We start from the raw sequence: 18,284 nt of genomic DNA, 5'->3' as shown, positions 1-18,284 counted from the left end.
AGGCTTCACAGGCTGAATTCTGCGCGCTGCACCTGTGCAACCTCACTGCCTTCGCTTAGTCCGGGCCTCGTGTGACAACCGCAATTAATGAGTATCTCCATCACAGAAGCAGTAATGGAAGCTAGCTCTGTCTCCCACCGTTGTGGTATTACCACCACCCCGTTCCCCTGAGGAAAACAAGCCACACTTGTAAAAAAGTGCTAGTTTGCCAGTGTAAGATGCCTCCGTGCTCCACGCTTCTGCTGTCACAGCTGTGCAAGCCAGGGCTCAGACTTCTTTATAAACCCGGTCAGCAAAGTTATGCCAGCAGAAGCCTGTAGCGCAGGCTTTGTTTTCGCTGCCACTGTAAACAGATATGACAAACAGGTACATTCCTGTTTTATTACAGGGGTTTGTTTTTGTTTTTAAATGCACTTTCTCCAGAGCAGAACTGTTTTAAAATCACATTCCTGGTGAATTTAGCTGCCAACTCAGTTCAGCCCAGAGAATAAACCATCAAGTGTGCGCACAGCCCCAGTAACACTGAGAAAGAGAGCTGTTGACAAAGCTTGCCAGCCACGGGTTTGCCCTCAACTGATGGCAAAGCAATTGATGTCACAGAGATAGCTGAGGCCTGGGGGAATATTTTCTCTGGTAGAAGAACGTTAAACGTTTCTCCAGCAAGAATGGCTCTCAGGGCAGTCAACTCCATCTACCCAACAACCGTTCAAATAAATGCCTGGGTGACTGTGTGATTCAAACCCTGGAAATCTGAATGGCAATTAAAGGGGAGGGTACTATACCTGTTCCTTCTGGAGTTTTATCAGCATTACTAGGTACTGACGGTTTTTGAAGCCAGTTGAATGCTTCTATTTCCTGGTTGTGCTCATTTGTTACACGCCTTACGCAATTCCTTTTTGATATGAGATGAATGATATACAGCATCAAACTTTCTCATTGCATTTTGTGAGCATAATTTAACAACAAGATGCTTTGAAAACAAGATTCTGACTACAATCTTACGTGTCAGAATTGCACAGCTCGATATGCTTTTCCAGACCCTGGGCGGCAAACATCATGATCTGATCCCCTTCCTGCAGCGAGCCTTTTTTCCTACAAAGAGGAAAGATGTGAACTCCAATGGTTTTAAAAAAAACTGAGACTGTTGATTGAGTTACAGAGCTCCCCATCATGGGAATGTCAGTCTTCTGTCCTTATCACTATTTTTGGACGGCACCTGAGCTTGGAGTTGTTTTTCTGAGATTCTTGCTTTGTCCTGCACTGTTCTTTGAGTGTAAAAAAGAATGTAGGCCTGGGTTTTGCACACCTCCTCCACGCTACATACATTCAGTTTGGAGTCATTGCAGTGGACCCAAAAACCTAGGAATTGAAGTGAGAAAGAGGACATTAGTAAGGGAGGCATAATTCCTTCTGAATGCATTTTGGAACTGTTCATAGGAAACATCCACAGAGAAAAAGGGCAATGTAGGAGAAAAGGCATCTCTATCTTTTCCTCTACAGATGCTTTGGAAAGGAGTTTCTAATCTGGAAAACATTTTGATCATTTCTGTGCTGTTAACAGAGTTTAGAAATACCAAATTTAACCAATTGTATATTACAGCCCAAAAACTCAATTAGGAAAATAAAAATTCCCTGGAGATACCAATTTGTACCTCTTTCTCCACAAGTCAGAAGGCAGAGTCAGTACTAGTTCAGCTGCAGAAAGAGCCTGCTGGAAATTCACAAAAACCCTGCGGATGTTATTCATGAATGGTTCCTGTCCAGTTTCAAAACACTTTCTGTTTATCTCATCATCCCAAGGATACTGAGAAAAAGACACCCAGCTGGAGCAGCTCCACGGAGTTACATCGCATGAGAAAATGAAGCATTCATGCTGTTAACAGCAAGCAATAAAAGGCATCCCCAAGGGCCGCAAAGCAAAGAGCAGCAATCTGTGGCTTTATGCAAAAAAAAAAAAAAAAAAAAAAAAAAAAAAGGAAACATGCTACTAGCAATACATTCTGGGGAACAAACTACCGAATGTCAGGAAACTTGATTCCAAACAACTTTGGTCATAAAGCTTTACAACGCACTACGTCTAAGGAATAAAACACGAGTTCTTGAATTTGTTTCCCCCGTAATAAGGCACACGCACCTCCCTCTGTGTTGTAGCAATATGCTGTGTAGTGTCCTGAGCCAAACCCTTTCCCGTGATGCATCACCACAGCGGAGAGGTCATAGACAAAGGTCTCTTTGTCAAGAGAGGAGAGAGAGTCCCTGCAGCAGTAAGGTTCCATGTTTAATACCTGGTCAAAGAGGACATGGACCCCAATCTTCTCACGGTGATTACGTTCAGACCACCTGCAAACACAAGGGCACGAATCAAAGACTCGGGGTCCTGCTTCTCGGCGGTGGTACAGGGCTGAGGGAAGATGCACACAAAAGCATCCCCCGCTGAACAACTCGGAAGAGCTTTCTGTGCTAGGGTCAAGTAGGCGTCATATAATTTTTTTCCTTCTGTTTTCACTCTGACATCTACTACAGTCATCTTTTGCACACAGCTGATTCTGTCATTGATGCCCATTTGTTATTTGTTAGGATATCGTTGAGATTTGCAACGGCCTAACACAAAGCAAGCCAAACATACTGTGGCAGTCAAACTGCATTTAAAATACTTATATAAATATAAAACCCACACACCTCAATTGCCTGTGCTAACCATTTTAGAAATTTTTCATAACTTTTGGAACTTTGTCTGCTAGGTTTTGTTCAACAGGTAAATACATAATATTGGCATTTAACTACCACGGGCTTCCAGCTTCAACAAATCTTTCACTCAATCAATCGGTTCATCCATCTCTCAGCCACTGTTTCAAGTTGTCTGCAAACTCAGACAAACACCGTTGAGTACAATTCAAGGTAGTAGTAATTAAGTAGTGTTAATATTTAATATAAATAGTATTAATATTTAATATAAAAAGCAGTATTAATATTTACAAAACATTACATTTGTGTATAGCAGAAAACGTGCTACAAACAGGCTACTGATTGTAACGTAAGTAGTACTCTGAGAGGGTATCACACATCTGGTTGGGGTGAAATGTTTATACACATGCATTTCCCAGACAGCGAGAGAAGTTACGGGCCCACGCTAATCACTTCTTTCCGAAAAGACAGAGGCAGGTCGCTTGCTTGACACCACGTAGTGTGCCCACTCACCTGAATCGTTTAAGGTGCAGTCGGAGGACCTGAGGTAGTCTGTAGATCATTAACTGCTTTTTAGCTTCACTCAGAACTAGAGGTTTAGGAGAAGACTTTCGCCGTTTGCCTATCAAAAAAACCAAACGAACAACAAAGAAAACCAAGGCAAAGATTGTTAGGGTACAATTAATTTTCAGAAGGGGAAAAGAGCACACCATGAACTCTTTTTCTTCCAGTAGCAGTAGCCAGCTCACATGCACTCATAGGATGGGCACGCAAGTAAACATGTCGTATGAATTCCCTCACAGAGCAGAAACTTCTCTAGGACCAAAACTCACACGTTGAAAAATACTTAAACTTTTCCACTTTTGTGATGCATTCATAACCACACCATCAGTTATCACCTTCAAGCTGCTCATGCTGACATTTTGCTCTGGGAAATACACCAGAAATATTAAGACAGAGCTAAGACATCCAGGGCGGTCGCAGTTTCAACAGGTGAAGTACCAGCATACAAATAATACTGTTTGACATTGTATTCTGTCTACTACTTTGATCCTCCTATACCACTAGAATAAGGCTTGTAGTAGCACGCTTGACTAGCTCGAGAATATTAATACAAGCCAGAGGAAAATGCTTCCAGCAAGGTTCCACCTCTCGCAGGGTTTCTGCCTGCCCAAGAACGGAAAACAACCTCCGAACCGAAAATGGAGAAGAGGGAAAAAGGTTCGTCTTCCCAGTGATTACTCTTCCAGGACACTGAACATACGACTACACCAGGAGGAAGACAGGTGGCTTTCAGAGCTTCCAATAAGGAATGTACCTGTTAATTAGATTTCTGCACCTCACTGCACCAGTTCAGAACAGATGGGTTGCTCCTCCTCCATCACGTCTGACAAGCAGTGCCCCCAATAGTTTTTGGCACCTAGACACGGGCTGGTTGCCTTTCCCTGACTTTTTTCAGCTGGTTAATGTTTCCTTAGCCATTTAACTCTGAAGTAACTGTTAAAATTCGGGCTTTCCCAAAGAATCAAAGAAAACAGAGTTAAGATGAAGCTGTACTCATCCGTATCGACACTTTGTGAACGTTATTTGTGAATCAGAATCTGTTCAAATTATATTTGGCTTTGTTTCAAGAACATCTAATCAATGATTATTTCCTAACGCTTTGTGAAGGTTTTGGTAACAGATTTGCAAGTTGATAGAGAACGGATCTCTACAAATATCTGCTACTTCAGCTGCTTAGTTGCAATGTAAGTCAAATTATTGGTATTTTCCTCCCAAGGGGATGAACATTTGCCATAAATACCTGCATGAAAAAAATTTCAAATCCAGCTTATCAGAGTAGCTGAGCTGCATGATATATATATACACAAGGCTAAAATTATTTTCAGGAATATAATGACCTTACGCTCAGACCTACTACAGGAAAGCAGAAGTCAGTTTCTAGCTGAGCACAGCAAAACACGTGCACTCATATAACAGGTAATACATTAACCTGAGACTCCCAGAATAATGGCAGTTCATTGCTTCTTGACAAAATGCCTACAGAGAGATGGAAACTCTAACCTGGCAGCAGACCTTGAGAACTCTGCATTTGTGATTTCTGGTTAAAGGATTCAATCAAGAACAAGCAGCATATAGATGACTTGTTATAAAAGCTTTCCTGCCGTGCAGAGATGAGCAAACCACAGGGGATAAGGTTCCTTTTTTTGTCAATCCAACCCTCTTCCCCCTCCAAAAAAAAAATTCTTGAAGTTGCCTTCCCCTTCCCCTCCAACACGAGCAGCAAGAGCAGTTCTGAACAGGGTCGTATTAAACCCTCAGTAAATTGTGCTGCTGAATGGCAGAGACGAGAGAAGAATGACATACGGGTTCCGAAGTGGTGCCCAAAGGAGCAGAAGCTATCAACAGGAGGAAACAAAACAGCATGACCAGCGAGGAAGAACACGGTTTTCACATACATATAGGCCACAATACGTGTTTTCCGACACACAAAACACACATCAGAAACCTAACACTTGGAAAACAGACGGAGCTTCTAATGGCAAAGACATCAGCAGGATCCGACTTACTGTTGCATTGGTCGCACGCGTATATCCTCCCTTCCAGAGCTTCGGTCTCGGTGAACTTGGCCAACATTTCTGTCAGCATGCACTCTGTCTGATTAACAGGGACGATCCCTTTCTCGATAGAGTGATAGCGCTCGGGGAATTCCAGGGAAAGATCCCAAAAGGGCTCAACGGTGTTGGATTTGTAGTTGCATGTTATGCAGGTGACCTGGGAATGAAATGTGTATACACAAACGAAGTTATGTACGTGCACACCTGCAGACTGGCATTTACATTCACATCTAAAGAGCAAGTTTATGCCCAAAAGGCAGTGCAGTTTCACAGACACAGAGATGATCTGTGAGTCAAGAGAAACACTACTTACTTCCAGTCTGAAAGCTGTCTATCTTGACCAGAAAATTTAAAATACTTTCTCAATTCTCAAAAAAATTGAGCCAATATTCACCTTTATGGGATTCACTTCCTCAGATAAACACCATTACAGGTATAATACCAATTCACAGTTGGGTAACAAGCACCTTGGATCTGTCTTCTACTACAAAAAGTACATGTTAGCATTTATCATGCAGTCTTCCTTCCATATTTTCTCTACTTCCCTTGCATATTTCAAAGTGTATAATTCCTTTAATGTTTCATCTGCTAACTAAATAAAAATTATTCATGAATGGAGCATGAAAGGACAAATTTCAGATGCACTTGTTTTCTTATGTCATCCCAGGGTATCATAAATAAGAACAGCAGAAAAGTTTTCAATTCAACTCAGAGGCAGCAAGTGAGAACACGAGGAGGTAACAAAACCAGGAAGCAGATCTGGTCAGACTGTGCATTCCTGCGAGAACCATCCACCCGAAACCGACTTCCAACCTTGCAGCTTCACGCGCTGAAGGCACCAGTAACTTCAAGATGGATTTGTAGCTAGCAGATAGGGAAGGAAGTCTTCTGCGCGTAGAGGGGTTTGAAATTAAATACAGTACATGTACACCAGAGTTACATAAGTAGAATAAATAGCTTGGCAAGTTATTCATAGTGTATCATAGTAGTAGATAAATGACACCGATCTGTGAAACTCTTCACGCTGTTAACGGAGACCTACCACTGAATCTAGAACATGCACCATCTTCCAGAGTCAAGAGACAACTGAACAAAGAGCTTTTAGTTAAGAAGTCCACAAGAAGTTCATGCACTGCAGAGATGATTCAAATGAACCAGGACTTCAAGCATCCTTTCCCTGAAAAGCCAAAAGCTTTCATTTGAAAAATACACCTTTTAATCTTTAACGTGCACCTAAGTTCTTATGAGTGGTAAGCTTAGTAAGACTGGCACTGAGAAGGACGATATAAATAGTAATGAGAACGCGCACATGAGATACGCTTCGTGGTCTGATCTTGCAAACCCTTGAGTTTCAAGTTATGCACACGTTTCATTTCTCATGGAAAGCAAAGGTAGCTGAGGACTTTCAAAATGCACTGGGCTCTCAGGGTCTGCCTTGCGGGGAATAATATGCTTCAGACAAGGGAACGGCACAGGAATAAGAGATCGAGCACCATGACAGGCACTTTCAGCTCCTACAGAAACGTGTGTTAAGCACGCTCAGCATCTCAAGATGACTTTCAGATGCCTGCAAAAAAAAAAAATTGTCACGGAGAGCTTATTCTTTATAGCACAAGATGACTGCCCTCTCTGTCCTTCATCATATTCTTTCTAGCCGCGGAAACAAAACCAGGAAGGGACAAAACAAATTACAAAGACACTTTAAAAACATGGTAAAAACTTGAAACTAAGGGCTCAGAACTTCTGTATTTGTGCAGGTTTCATTCTGAAGTGGCAAAAATCAACTGAATTTACAATACACGTGACAAGTATCGAAAATGCTGACAACCTGCACAGCAACCCAAGAGATTTCTTTCTCAGGAGGCACTCCTAACCAATTCCTCTTACTTATCCGGTGGTTCCTCAAGAAACACAGCTTTTGCTCCTTGGTGCGAATGGCTCCAATTGATTTCTGTGCATAGGTGCATAGCATATGCATATGCATTGTAGGTGCATACCTGACTAAGCAACTGCCCATGAAAAATGGTGTTCACCACCTTCAGGACCTGCTTGGTGAGCTTCCTCTGTGAGAAAGGGATAAGGATCCTGCGCTTCGTTCCTTCCGACTCCAGCTCCTGCTGTACTTTATCCAGCAACTCGCAGAGAAATTCCTGAGCGTCCTGCTGATCGTAACCTCGAAACGCCGGGATCAGACTCCACACAGAGTGCAGCATGGCAAAGGGCGACACGAGCGCCCACTTGCCAGACCACATCACTCTGAAGAGGGTGTGCAATTCGTGACAGAGGGAGATGTGCTTTGAACTTGGTTCCTTGGGTTGTATTAGTTCTAAACTCCTGCTTATTGAGGAGCTACCATTTAAGCCAGCTGGCAAGCTCTGCGTGCCATATGATCCCACTTTGTCAGTCCTCCCCGACTCATTAGCAGCAGGCCCATTTGCCAATTTGCCAGGCATCCTAGACTTCCCATTCACAGTTTTAGCTAAGAGTTCTTCTGTTTCACAGAGATCAAGTGTCAAAAAACATTCTCTAAATTTCTGGAGGTGACTTAGCACTTGCAGAATAGAATTCATATAACATGTGTTTCCCAGGTTCCTTAGACCCGTTACCCCGGGAGTCATCAGAGGCTTACGCCGGATGGAATAAAACTGTTTGAATCTGCTGCTCTGCATCTGCCTTGAGGTAGGGGAAGCGGTCGCCACCTCCCTGAATTTCCTTGGAATCAAGTTCTCTCTGTGCACGTGAGACAACAGCCTTGCACTCTTCCTCGGAGGAGTGTTTGCCAGCTCCTCCAGGAGTTGTCTCTTCACCTCCTGCCGCCGCTGCCTAGCTGCCTCCTTCTTTTTCTCCAACTCCTCCATTTGTTTCTTTTGTTTTAATTTTAGCTGGCCTCTAGAGCTCTTATCAAACCAGGTCCGCAGCGCCTTCGCAAGCAAGGACTGGCGCCTGTGCCAGAGAGCTGTAAGCATCTGAGATTGTCCCTGAGGGCTCCTTTGATGGCTGCACATGTCCTCTCCCAAAGCCATTGATCTCAACGTCCTGCCGCTTCTCGTTGACGGATCATGTTTTTGACTTTTAATTGCTGACAGAGAACTTCTCAGCAATTTCAAATCACCCTCCGGGTTATCATTCAAGACATAATCTTCACAAAGGTAACAAAAGACATACAGATCATTAACTTCCATTGCCAATGGATGCCTGGTTTCTTCAAAGTGTTTAAGTGCATGCTCCTCGATGTACCTCCCACAGGCTACGTGGGAGCACTTCAGACAAGCCCAGATAGATTCCGTTGTCTGGCAGTCCACGCAGTGCCACTTCTGGGGGTTCAGGATAGAGTGGTCCTGGGCGAGTCGTAGCCGCCCAACATGTTTGCATCTATCCATGTCTTACAGAAGTCTTCGCTGCTTTGACCTTGGAAGGCGAAAAACAGAAAGAAAAGGATCTTAGGGCCACTATACATATTTAAAATGATCTCTTTTGTACCAGCTGTAAAGACCTACAAAAATACAGATGTCGTGTCTTGTCAATCCCAACCACAGTCTTCCCTCAACCGACTACATTACTTCTGCGTGCAGTTTTTTTAAAAGCAGTTTTTAGTACTAGCAAAAGATATTGGATTGACAAGGTCTACAGCATAAAGCTGTCTATCTGCCTGCTAAGGACAGCCCAGACAGCTGCCAGCACGCCTTACCCAACCTGAATGGCTCGCTTCCAAGGAGAAAAAGATTAATTCTGTCCACACACACGTTTGATCTTTAGCTGCCCTCTTGAAATTGATACATACAAAATGAATTTGGAATTGGAATGCATGTCATCAGGAACTAGACTGAGGTTACCAACTTCTCGCAGAAGCCACAAAAATATCACATAATTGTCATAACCAGAGCATTTGCAAGTCCGCAGGCTTTACATTCTACCCTTGAATTCTCTGATTTCCCACAGCACATTTTTAATGTTTAAAAAAAATCAGCAGGGGAAAAAAAAAAGAAACGTGTAACACCATGTTATAGTAAACCTAAAGGAACATCTGCACGTGTACCCGTTCGTATGAGCACACATAAACAGAAAAAGCAACTGATTTACTAAATTACTATATTGTAACTGAAGAGAAATCAAAGCAGGGATACTAGAAGGCGCAAAAAGCTTTCACTCCGCGTCCTGCGCCCATATGTTTTACAAAAGATACCCAGCCGTACAAAGAGCACAGCTAAAACACCGCGTGCCAGCGCTGTGGTTTCTTTTGTACAGTCCCTCCAACGCTCCGATCCAACGGAAAGAGATCAGGGTGCAGAAACAGCGCCCAGACCCGCTTGCACGCCCTACTCACGGAGTCATGTCTAAACATCCTTTCCTCCGCGACGCAGCATCCAGGGCGCGGAACATGCCCATTTCAGCCAAAGGAGTCTTGGCGGTTCTTCGAGAATTTAATTACTACTTAAGTCTTCATTGTAAGGCAGCACAGCTTCAAAGCCCTAGAGAGAGAATATTCTTGTGATGCACATAAACAAACTAAGAACGCTGGCAGGGTTGCTTTTGAACACGATTAATCCCCCCAGTGCAAGAGCTACTGCGGAGAACACATTTATTACAGAGAACTGAATGATCTGGAAGTCAAAGCATGAACGCACCTAGGAACCCAAATACTCAGATGTTAAGAAACGTCACATGGAAGAGGCGCTCTGGAATTTCATTTTTCTGCTTTCATTTTCTGATAATCTATAAATCTGCTGATCACATGTAGCCTCTTCATCATAAGTCTTTTGTAGTGGATGACCCAACATATGGCAGAGAAAAAATCTGAGCAAAAAAAACCTGAGCAAAAACGTGCACCTCCTGTGATCACTTCAATTTTGGCTGCTTCGATAACTTGGTGAAAGAAGGGGGGAGGAGATGGGGAAAAACAGAGAAAAAAAAAAATCTGTCCTGAATTAAATTTCATTTCTAGATGATTTTTCAAACAATAAAACCGATGTAATGAATAGTTGTCAAGTGTGAACGGCACCAAAACAAGAACTACAGAGGAAAGAAAAATAGGGAAAACCTGCATTTTGCCAAAGGCAGAAAAGACTGTAAAAACATATCTGTTGTAATAATCCAAGAAAGACTAAATGAACTTGCTTATGCATCTACGACTACAGCACTTCAATACAATACAAAGTAGTGACAGGAGGGACAGCAATAATACGCACAAAGTGGTTACAGATGTCACAGAGAGTATCAGGTCTGGCATGCAGAATATTTAGTTAAAAAAATCATTTTACGAGGGGCAAAGTCGAACGTAACGAAGGCCATGGCATGCTTTCCCAAAGCTCTAAGATAGGTATTGAACAGTTGCCTTGATTGGCATGCAGAAAACCTATCTGACCAGGCTGAGAAAACATATTTTTAGTGGTCCCCAAATTACGCAAATTTACTTTAATTGCTATCTTTTTCCAGTGACACTGCTGCTAAAGACGGAATCTGTTAAAAGAAAAACCAAAGCTTTTCTATTCTTTAACTCTTCTCAACTTTAGATTAAAGCACAAGTGGCCACTTCAGAATTCATCTCCACAGAGTGATTCTGCAGTGTCTAAATAACCATTTTAGTTGTTTATTTAAAACAGTTCAGAAATCTGCTACGCCTCTCCTTTGGGCTGTGTTCATTCACTCACAAATCCTAGGACCTGGAAAGACACTTTTGGAAATCATACCTAAACAAAGGACTGATTTGGTCTCCTCTTTCCAAGTTGGAAGCATCCCTTCCCACCTTCCTCCCTGACCCTTTTCCCCGCCTCTTTCTTCTTTATTTTTCTGCTCAGGTCTTGATAGAAAATTGTGGAATAATCCCGTCTAGCCTTGGTGAGACCAAGTGGCATAGATTCCAGCTTGAAAGAGTATAGACACTATGGTAACATTGACAGCCTTCATTTACATAAAAGAATACTAATTATGTTGTACCATCAACATCTGTGATTCTGCTCACTGCCATATGCGACAGTGTTGGGAATTTAACCCTTGAGTCTCACCAGCGTATCCGAGATTTGTACCGTGTAACAAAAAACGGGCCTTATAAATACAATTTTCTAGAGACCGATTAAACAGCCGCCAAGTGCGGTCGCTCACCACCTCTGCAAGGTCTCAGGACACAATATTTTCAAAGAACGCTGAATTTAGCCTCAATTTCCAAGGAAAAAGAAACAATGCTGATGCGTTGCTAGTTTCAGCTGGGTAACAGGCTACAAGGAAATCAATCACACACCAGATACAGTGCATTAAAGAATCATGTTTAACAATGAAGTAGGCTGTCGGTATATAAATTACAAGCCTTTTGTCAACTGCTTTTGCTTTTCCTGTGTGGGCCAGCAAGATTTCCTGTTTGAAAAAAGGAAAGAGATTTTAACAACGTTGGGCAGTTAACAAAGCAGCTTTGTTTCACCTTAATTCAGTAATTCTCAGCACAAAAGCATCTTTGATGCTGCATGTGATATTCCCCACCTGTTTCTCTTCAGGTATCTGTGGATACTTCCCTTGCAAATCTAATCCCTAATACCATTTACATTTGGCTGCTCCGCAAGTTAGAAATGAACGGTGTTTATTTAACCCAAACCACTTAAACGATACGTCTTTTCAGCTTCCTCAAATGAGACCTGCTTTTCATCGGTGTGGTTTTCATCTCGGAGCTGAGAAGGCAGAGCAGGCTGCCCGCAGAGCCAGCCTGCCGGAGCATCTGCATTGCTCACGACGGCGCGCAGCGGGCTCGCTTTTCCACGCACCTGGCTGCTGCGCCAGCGGAGCTTCTGCCAGGCACCACACTTCAGGATTTCTCCTTCACAGTAAAGACGCCTGTTACTGACTCTCATTTTTGACCCCTTCCGTGGGGGGAAAAAAAAAATAAATGCTGCCCGCAGAGCCAGCCTGCCGGAGCATCTGCATTGCTCACGACGGCGCGCAGCGGGCTCGCTTTTCCACGCACCTGGCTGCTGCGCCAGCGGAGCTTCTGCCAGGCACCACACTTCAGGATTTCTCCTTCACAGTAAAGACGCCTGTTACTGACTCTCATTTTTGACCCCTTCCGTGGGGGGAAAAAAAAAATAAATAAAATTAAAATTAAAATTGGCGCTCTCGCATCGCGCAACACGTGTACTAAGGCAGCTGTGGCTGCTCCGCAAGTTAGAAATGAACGGTGTTTATTTAACCCAAACCACTTAAACGATACGTCTTTTCAGCTTCCTCAAATGAGACCTGCTTTTCATCGGTGTGGTTTTCATCTCGGAGCTGAGAAGGCAGAGCAGGCTGCCCGCAGAGCCAGCCTGCCGGAGCATCTGCATTGCTCACGACGGCGCGCAGCGGGCTCGCTTTTCCACGCACCTGGCTGCTGCGCCAGCGGAGCTTCTGCCAGGCACCACACTTCAGGATTTCTCCTTCACAGTAAAGACGCCTGTTACTGACTCTCATTTTTGACCCCTTCCGTGGGGGGAAAAAAAAAATAAATAAAATTAAAATTAAAATTGGCGCTCTCGCATCGCGCAACACGTGTACTAAAGGCAGCTGGAGCGTCTGCAGGCTCAGCCCTGCCATCCCACACACAGACAGACTAAGTAAGCCACTGGAAGACATGCCCACGACTAAGAACAAAATTTGTTCCTCTCCTTTGCATAGGTAAACAAATAGCTTGCCACAACCTACTAGCAAGAACAAAAAGAACACACTAACAGGAGAAATTACAAAGCTGTGATTAAAGGAAAACACAAAAATGAGTCAGAACTTGTAAAAAGTTGCACAAGGGGAAAAACAAACCGTGCAAAGATTACAGAGCTGGAGCTATTTAAGATATCGCAACAGCTGAATACAAATTTCTGTGGTTGATGAGACAGCCTAGGACAAGCCATGAGCAACAAGAGAGTTTAGTGATGGAGAATTAACACCTTACATTCTAAGGTCTTGGAAACAAACAAACAGAACTCTCCTCTCTGCAATTACAGCATATCAGGTTTATTTCTTGGTTTTACAATTTTTTTTTCCATCGAGGTAGATCTCATTTTAAGAAATACCTACAAACTCGTCCTTTCTTACCTACCTAGATCTTTTCTTTTCCAGGTAAGGGATGGGGGAAGGAAAAGCGGGGAGGAGGAACAACTTAATTGCTCTGCATGGAGAAGAGGTACCAGAAGCAGCGTGGAGCTGCATTGCAATACAACTGAAGATGAGTTAAAACTGAAATAAAATAACAGGAAATAAAAGGAAAATAAGGACACTCGTTTAGCCACTAATGTTTTAGAGACACTTTGAAAAATTCTCACCTTGCAAATCACTTACAGTATTTAAACACTGGGTCAAACCCTACTTTCGTTTCTTGCATGGCTCATAATCCTGGCAAAACTTATGGCAAGATCCTGTAACAGCTTCAAGAACCAAACGCAGCAGAAACAATTTGGCTCTTGACCCCGAAAGAGTGTTAAAATAAAACACATGACTTTATTATGTTTCTTTGTACCATTGTTACACATTTGGAAACTGATTAAAGACATCTGTACAGATCTGTTGACACCAGCTACTTTCTTTTTCTAAATAAATGTGCATGAAGCAAAAAGAAAAGTTTAGGGATCAGAAAGGTGCTAGATGTTTAGCCTTGGAAACTAGATGCATCTTTCATTTGTCCAAGAGTTGATTCCAGAACAAATAAGAGTCTTCAGTACTGATACAAACTCCTTTAGCTGCAGTCTGGAAATAATCTTTAAGGCTAGGTGGGAAGCTCAGACGGAATGATTCTTTCATTCATTCGTCCCTCTCCTGGGAGTGGCAAAAGTGAAACACAGCAGCGTTTCACCAGTCCGTCGGGAATTGGTACCGCATTAAATAAAGCACGTTTGCCCTTTTCTTCTTTTCCTTCTCATTTTGGTTTAAAACGCTATAGGAAAAAAAAATATCCTTAGATATTCTTGGTTTCCACCAAAACTACATCTCCTACACCAACACACTGCATTTGATCAAACAGGTTTCAAAATCTTGAATGCAAAGAAACAAGCACCTTCCACTCTCCCCCCCAATAAGCAATTTTTCACGTGCGTCTCTAGAGTAGAATTTCTAGCCTGCTGCAAATACTCAAAAACGCATATAAGGAGATATCAGAGAGAATATATATCTAAAAATTGCATACAGCTACTCAAAAACTTTATTCCTCCGATTATTTTAACCTACCCATTTGTGAGGAACCAATTATTCAACCAGATGTCTAATGAAAACATGTAATCTGAACTGCATGGAAGACGGTGAAAAAAATTTCCTGCTCAAGACATTCATGTTCCTCTGCTAGCAAGAGCTGTCCGTGTACGTACTCACAGCAAAATCCTGTATTTGCTTCTCAAAGCCACTAGCAACGACACTTTTTCAAACAGAAAAACTCGTGTAATCGATATTTCGTTAGAGAAAAGGAATTGCTGCACGAATGAACGAATGTCACCACCGCATCACCTGAGCGGGTTTCCTCTGTCCTTACAAAGTCACTGCACGGTCCAGAACTACTCACTCAGTAACCAGAGCAAGGAAAACACCCAGGAAAACGTGCAAGAAGCTCTTTTTGATTCTCTTTCTCCAAGGAGCCATGGGCTTGCCCGGGCAGGAATGGGTTTCTCCCTTTACTCCTCTAGTTCGAACCCTGCTGGTTTTAGACTTTCAAATTGCATCTCCAAAGAGTAACAATAGCCCTAGAGATTTTTTCAATTATTCTGAAAGCATATTTTCTTGAAAACTGTCAGCTTTATATCCTACAATTGCTGGATTCTCTCTATCCAGGATGACATACTATCAAGTTAGTTACAGGCAAATTAACACAGCTGACAAAGGAAGGGGAAAAAAAAAAAAGGAAAACACACGAGGAAGAGTTACAGATGATTCGGGACTCAGCGTTTCTTTGAAAAGACAAGCAAAGCAATGAATTAAATAGCTACTGTGAATACATGAATAAACCACAATTTAAAAGACAGACAGACAAATAGACAGGAGACTTGAGCCGTGACAGCAAAAGCGGTCACTGATCCCACCTCCCTCCTGGCCAGCCCACTCCTCGAGCACCACCCTCCTCACCCAGCCGCAGCCCTGAAACACAGAAATCCTCCACCTGAACCTGAAGCTTACCAAATTCTGAAACGTCCCACCCGTCTGTGCCTGGAAGGTGGCCGGTGTCCTACAGGAGTCATGACAAGCTCAAAGGACTTCAGCTGGTTTCAGTCGTGCAGGCGCTGGAGGACCCCACACACCCCACCACGCTGTTCAACTCTGAAGCTATAATCACAAGGGAGCCTGACGAAAATGCGACTCTCCTGCCAACTTCCACAGCGAGTTCTGTTTTATTAACTCCTTTAAGTTAATTATAACTATGTCAATGTTAAACTGTTTCTAGGAGCCCACACTGTGCCGTAAAAATTTGCTCTAGGCTCAAACCCGGAATCTCGGGAATCAGTTTTCAAAGAAATATTCAGTCACTGCAAAAAAACCCCAAACCAAACTCAACCCAAAAAACCCCCAAACCCCAAAGCACTCAAAAGCACGAGGATTGAGAAAATTCTATTTCCTGCACTGGCATCCTCAGTGGGAGTAAACACAACTTCTGCAGGACTTCGTTCTCTGAATCGTCTTGGGAAGCTAAAGTTGGCAGATATTGGTCCATATCTGATTTTAGAGTACAAGGAAGAGCACAGACACTACGATGTACTGAGTACAATTAGCTTCAAACATTTCATACTCCACAGCGAAAAGAACAAAGCTTCGGGGGGCTCCAATTTGTCCCTAGCACCAACCCACCTGCAAAAATTGGGCATCCTCCCTGTGAAGTTCACATAGATTTAGGGGGATAACTGAGAGAAGATAAGCATTTGCTTCACGTTTTGCATCAGTTGACAGATGTAAATGTCCCAAACTTTCCAAATCAGAGACGTTAAGGTCCCACTACCACAATGCACCGGACATAAAACCTGCCAAACACCAGGCAGCTACCAGTAGCAGAGAGAGAGAGAGATTAAAAAAACATTTACAGGCACTATTTGTTAACAATCCAACCACCAAGTCGATCAGAGAAATTGCTAAAGCTGAGTTCAGCGCTCAGGGAATGGAGCCCCAGGGAAGAAGCAAGGATGAAAAAACTTCTCTTGTTCCTAAAACTCTGGAATTTTGAGTACTTTAGAAAAAAGTTTTAATGTCTCCGAGACTGTTTTAAATATGACCGGTGTACTTAAATCTAAGGCCTGATGTAAACTGCAATGTGCTGTTAACCCGTCTATACTGATCAAGACTGAAAAGGAAGTAAAGTGTTCCCCAGTCCCCACTGCAGGCTAGGCAACGCCTGGAACAGATAAAATAACTTATCCTGCCTTTTTTGCTGTTACACTTATTGCACTTGGTGAACTTGTTTAGCTGTACTACCCAAAACAACCTTTCTGCAGATATACACTCTCTTTACCAGAGAGGATTGCTGGCCAACTCTAAGAAATCTAAGTTAGAAAAACCACCAAAATCCTTTTGTTTGGTTAGAATAAATTTACGACTAAACCAAAAGACTTCACACTGCCTGCGTCCTCAAAGAGCAGTAGTTCATACTTTATACAGGCCAACAAATAGTTGCAAATGTGTTATGTGTCTTCTATGCACATTCCATCCCGATGAAGATCCTCTTAAAACTAGAGACAGTTCAGCATTCACTAGGAACGGATCCGGCAGTTTATGGTTTGAAAATAGTCACGGAAAGGCAAAGAGAAGGTGAATTTCTTCAGTTCACAAAGCATTTTAATACAGCCCTCCTTAGAAACTAGCTATTCTGTTATTTACACTGCCATTCAAATTCCCCAGCCGTACAAGTTTAAGCTTGAAAGTTTTTAAAATTTAAACTATTTTAAAGATGAAATATGAATATTCTTATTGAACCAAACTCACGCTGTTTCTTGTGTAGGGCAAGAGGTGAATAAAAACAAGTGACTAAAACCTCAGGTAATGCCCCCAGCTACCTGTATTTTCAATTCTCACCTTTTGAACTCAGCTTTAAGAATAGCTTTTCAATGTGTAATACAACCAATACTATTTATTCTTCAGTGTCGCCGTAACACAAACAAACAAACAAGATACGTGTCCTACAGTTCCCTGAAAATGTGGGAAGTTACTATATAATGGCCCTGGATGTTAAAAAGCAGTATTAAAATGCTATATACTTCTTAGCTCATGGCTTTCTGGAAGTTAATGTTTCTTCATTTATTGCAACACATAAAATCCCCCCCTCCCCTTTCTTTTCATAGGCTTCTGAGGTTTTATTTTTCGTTTGGCTTTTTGAAGTGTTAATAAGCTGGGAAACACGATACGGCTACACTGTATAAAAGAGGCACTCACTTTACATTAAAACAAATCACAGCATTTCCTCTAGTCCTGGTGAACCAGGCCAAAAGGGAAAGATTCAATGCAGTAATTCCGCTGGTACTTACATCTGTAGAAGCCTGAAGCAATTACAGCAAATACATACAATCTGAATTATCAGAATCAAACATGAAAAAATGTTTTGCATTAGAACAGTCTGAAAGTAGACGCTAACTGCCCAATATAAAGTAATAATTTCACTTTATGAGTCAAGCACCCAGCTTTATAGAATCCATGAATTCCCGACAAATTCTATTCCATAATTGCGGCAACATCAGAGTGACATGCCATAGCATTTTAAAGTTTTCTACATGTTTGCCCCCAAACATCGCTCCTGAAAAACCTCTCTGCCAGAGCAGACAGTAACGGAGCTTTAACGGATGCGAAATTAGTGGCACTGACTCCAAGTCAAGAGAGCTACATCAATTTTCGCTATTTGAAAATTCAGTTTTTTACGCCCCACCACCCCCAAACTGTCAGGATTCATACCAAAACTGATGTCTTTTTGCTTCCTTTCACACTTACCACTGCCCAATTCAGCAAGTATTCAAGTTTAGTGAGACTGCTCAAATGGATAGAGTACGTGCTTACGTATTCACGGGTCAGGAC

The 18,284-nt window shown here is 42.5% G+C and overlaps 1 protein-coding gene across 1 annotated transcript; it reads right to left on the bottom strand.

Moving 5' to 3' along the window:
* Positions 1-243: 243 nt before the first annotated feature.
* Positions 244-18,284, bottom strand: USP49 (ubiquitin specific peptidase 49). The gene is made up of 8 exons (XM_009272814.2): positions 18,201-18,284; positions 10,715-10,760; positions 9,628-9,772; positions 7,301-8,711; positions 5,256-5,460; positions 3,199-3,307; positions 2,135-2,340; positions 244-1,359 (listed from the first exon to the last, which is right to left on the bottom strand). Exons 4-8 carry the CDS (start codon positions 8,681-8,683, stop codon positions 1,169-1,171), a joined length of 2,094 nt encoding a protein of 697 aa, XP_009271089.1. The 5' UTR covers positions 8,684-8,711; positions 9,628-9,772; positions 10,715-10,760; positions 18,201-18,284; the 3' UTR covers positions 244-1,168.

The sequence above is a fragment of the Aptenodytes forsteri genome, unplaced genomic scaffold (assembly GCF_000699145.1).
Source record: "Aptenodytes forsteri isolate BGI_AS27 unplaced genomic scaffold, ASM69914v1 Scaffold142, whole genome shotgun sequence".
Taxonomy (NCBI): domain Eukaryota; kingdom Metazoa; phylum Chordata; class Aves; order Sphenisciformes; family Spheniscidae; genus Aptenodytes; species Aptenodytes forsteri.
This window is presented reverse-complemented; position numbering and strand designations above follow the sequence as displayed.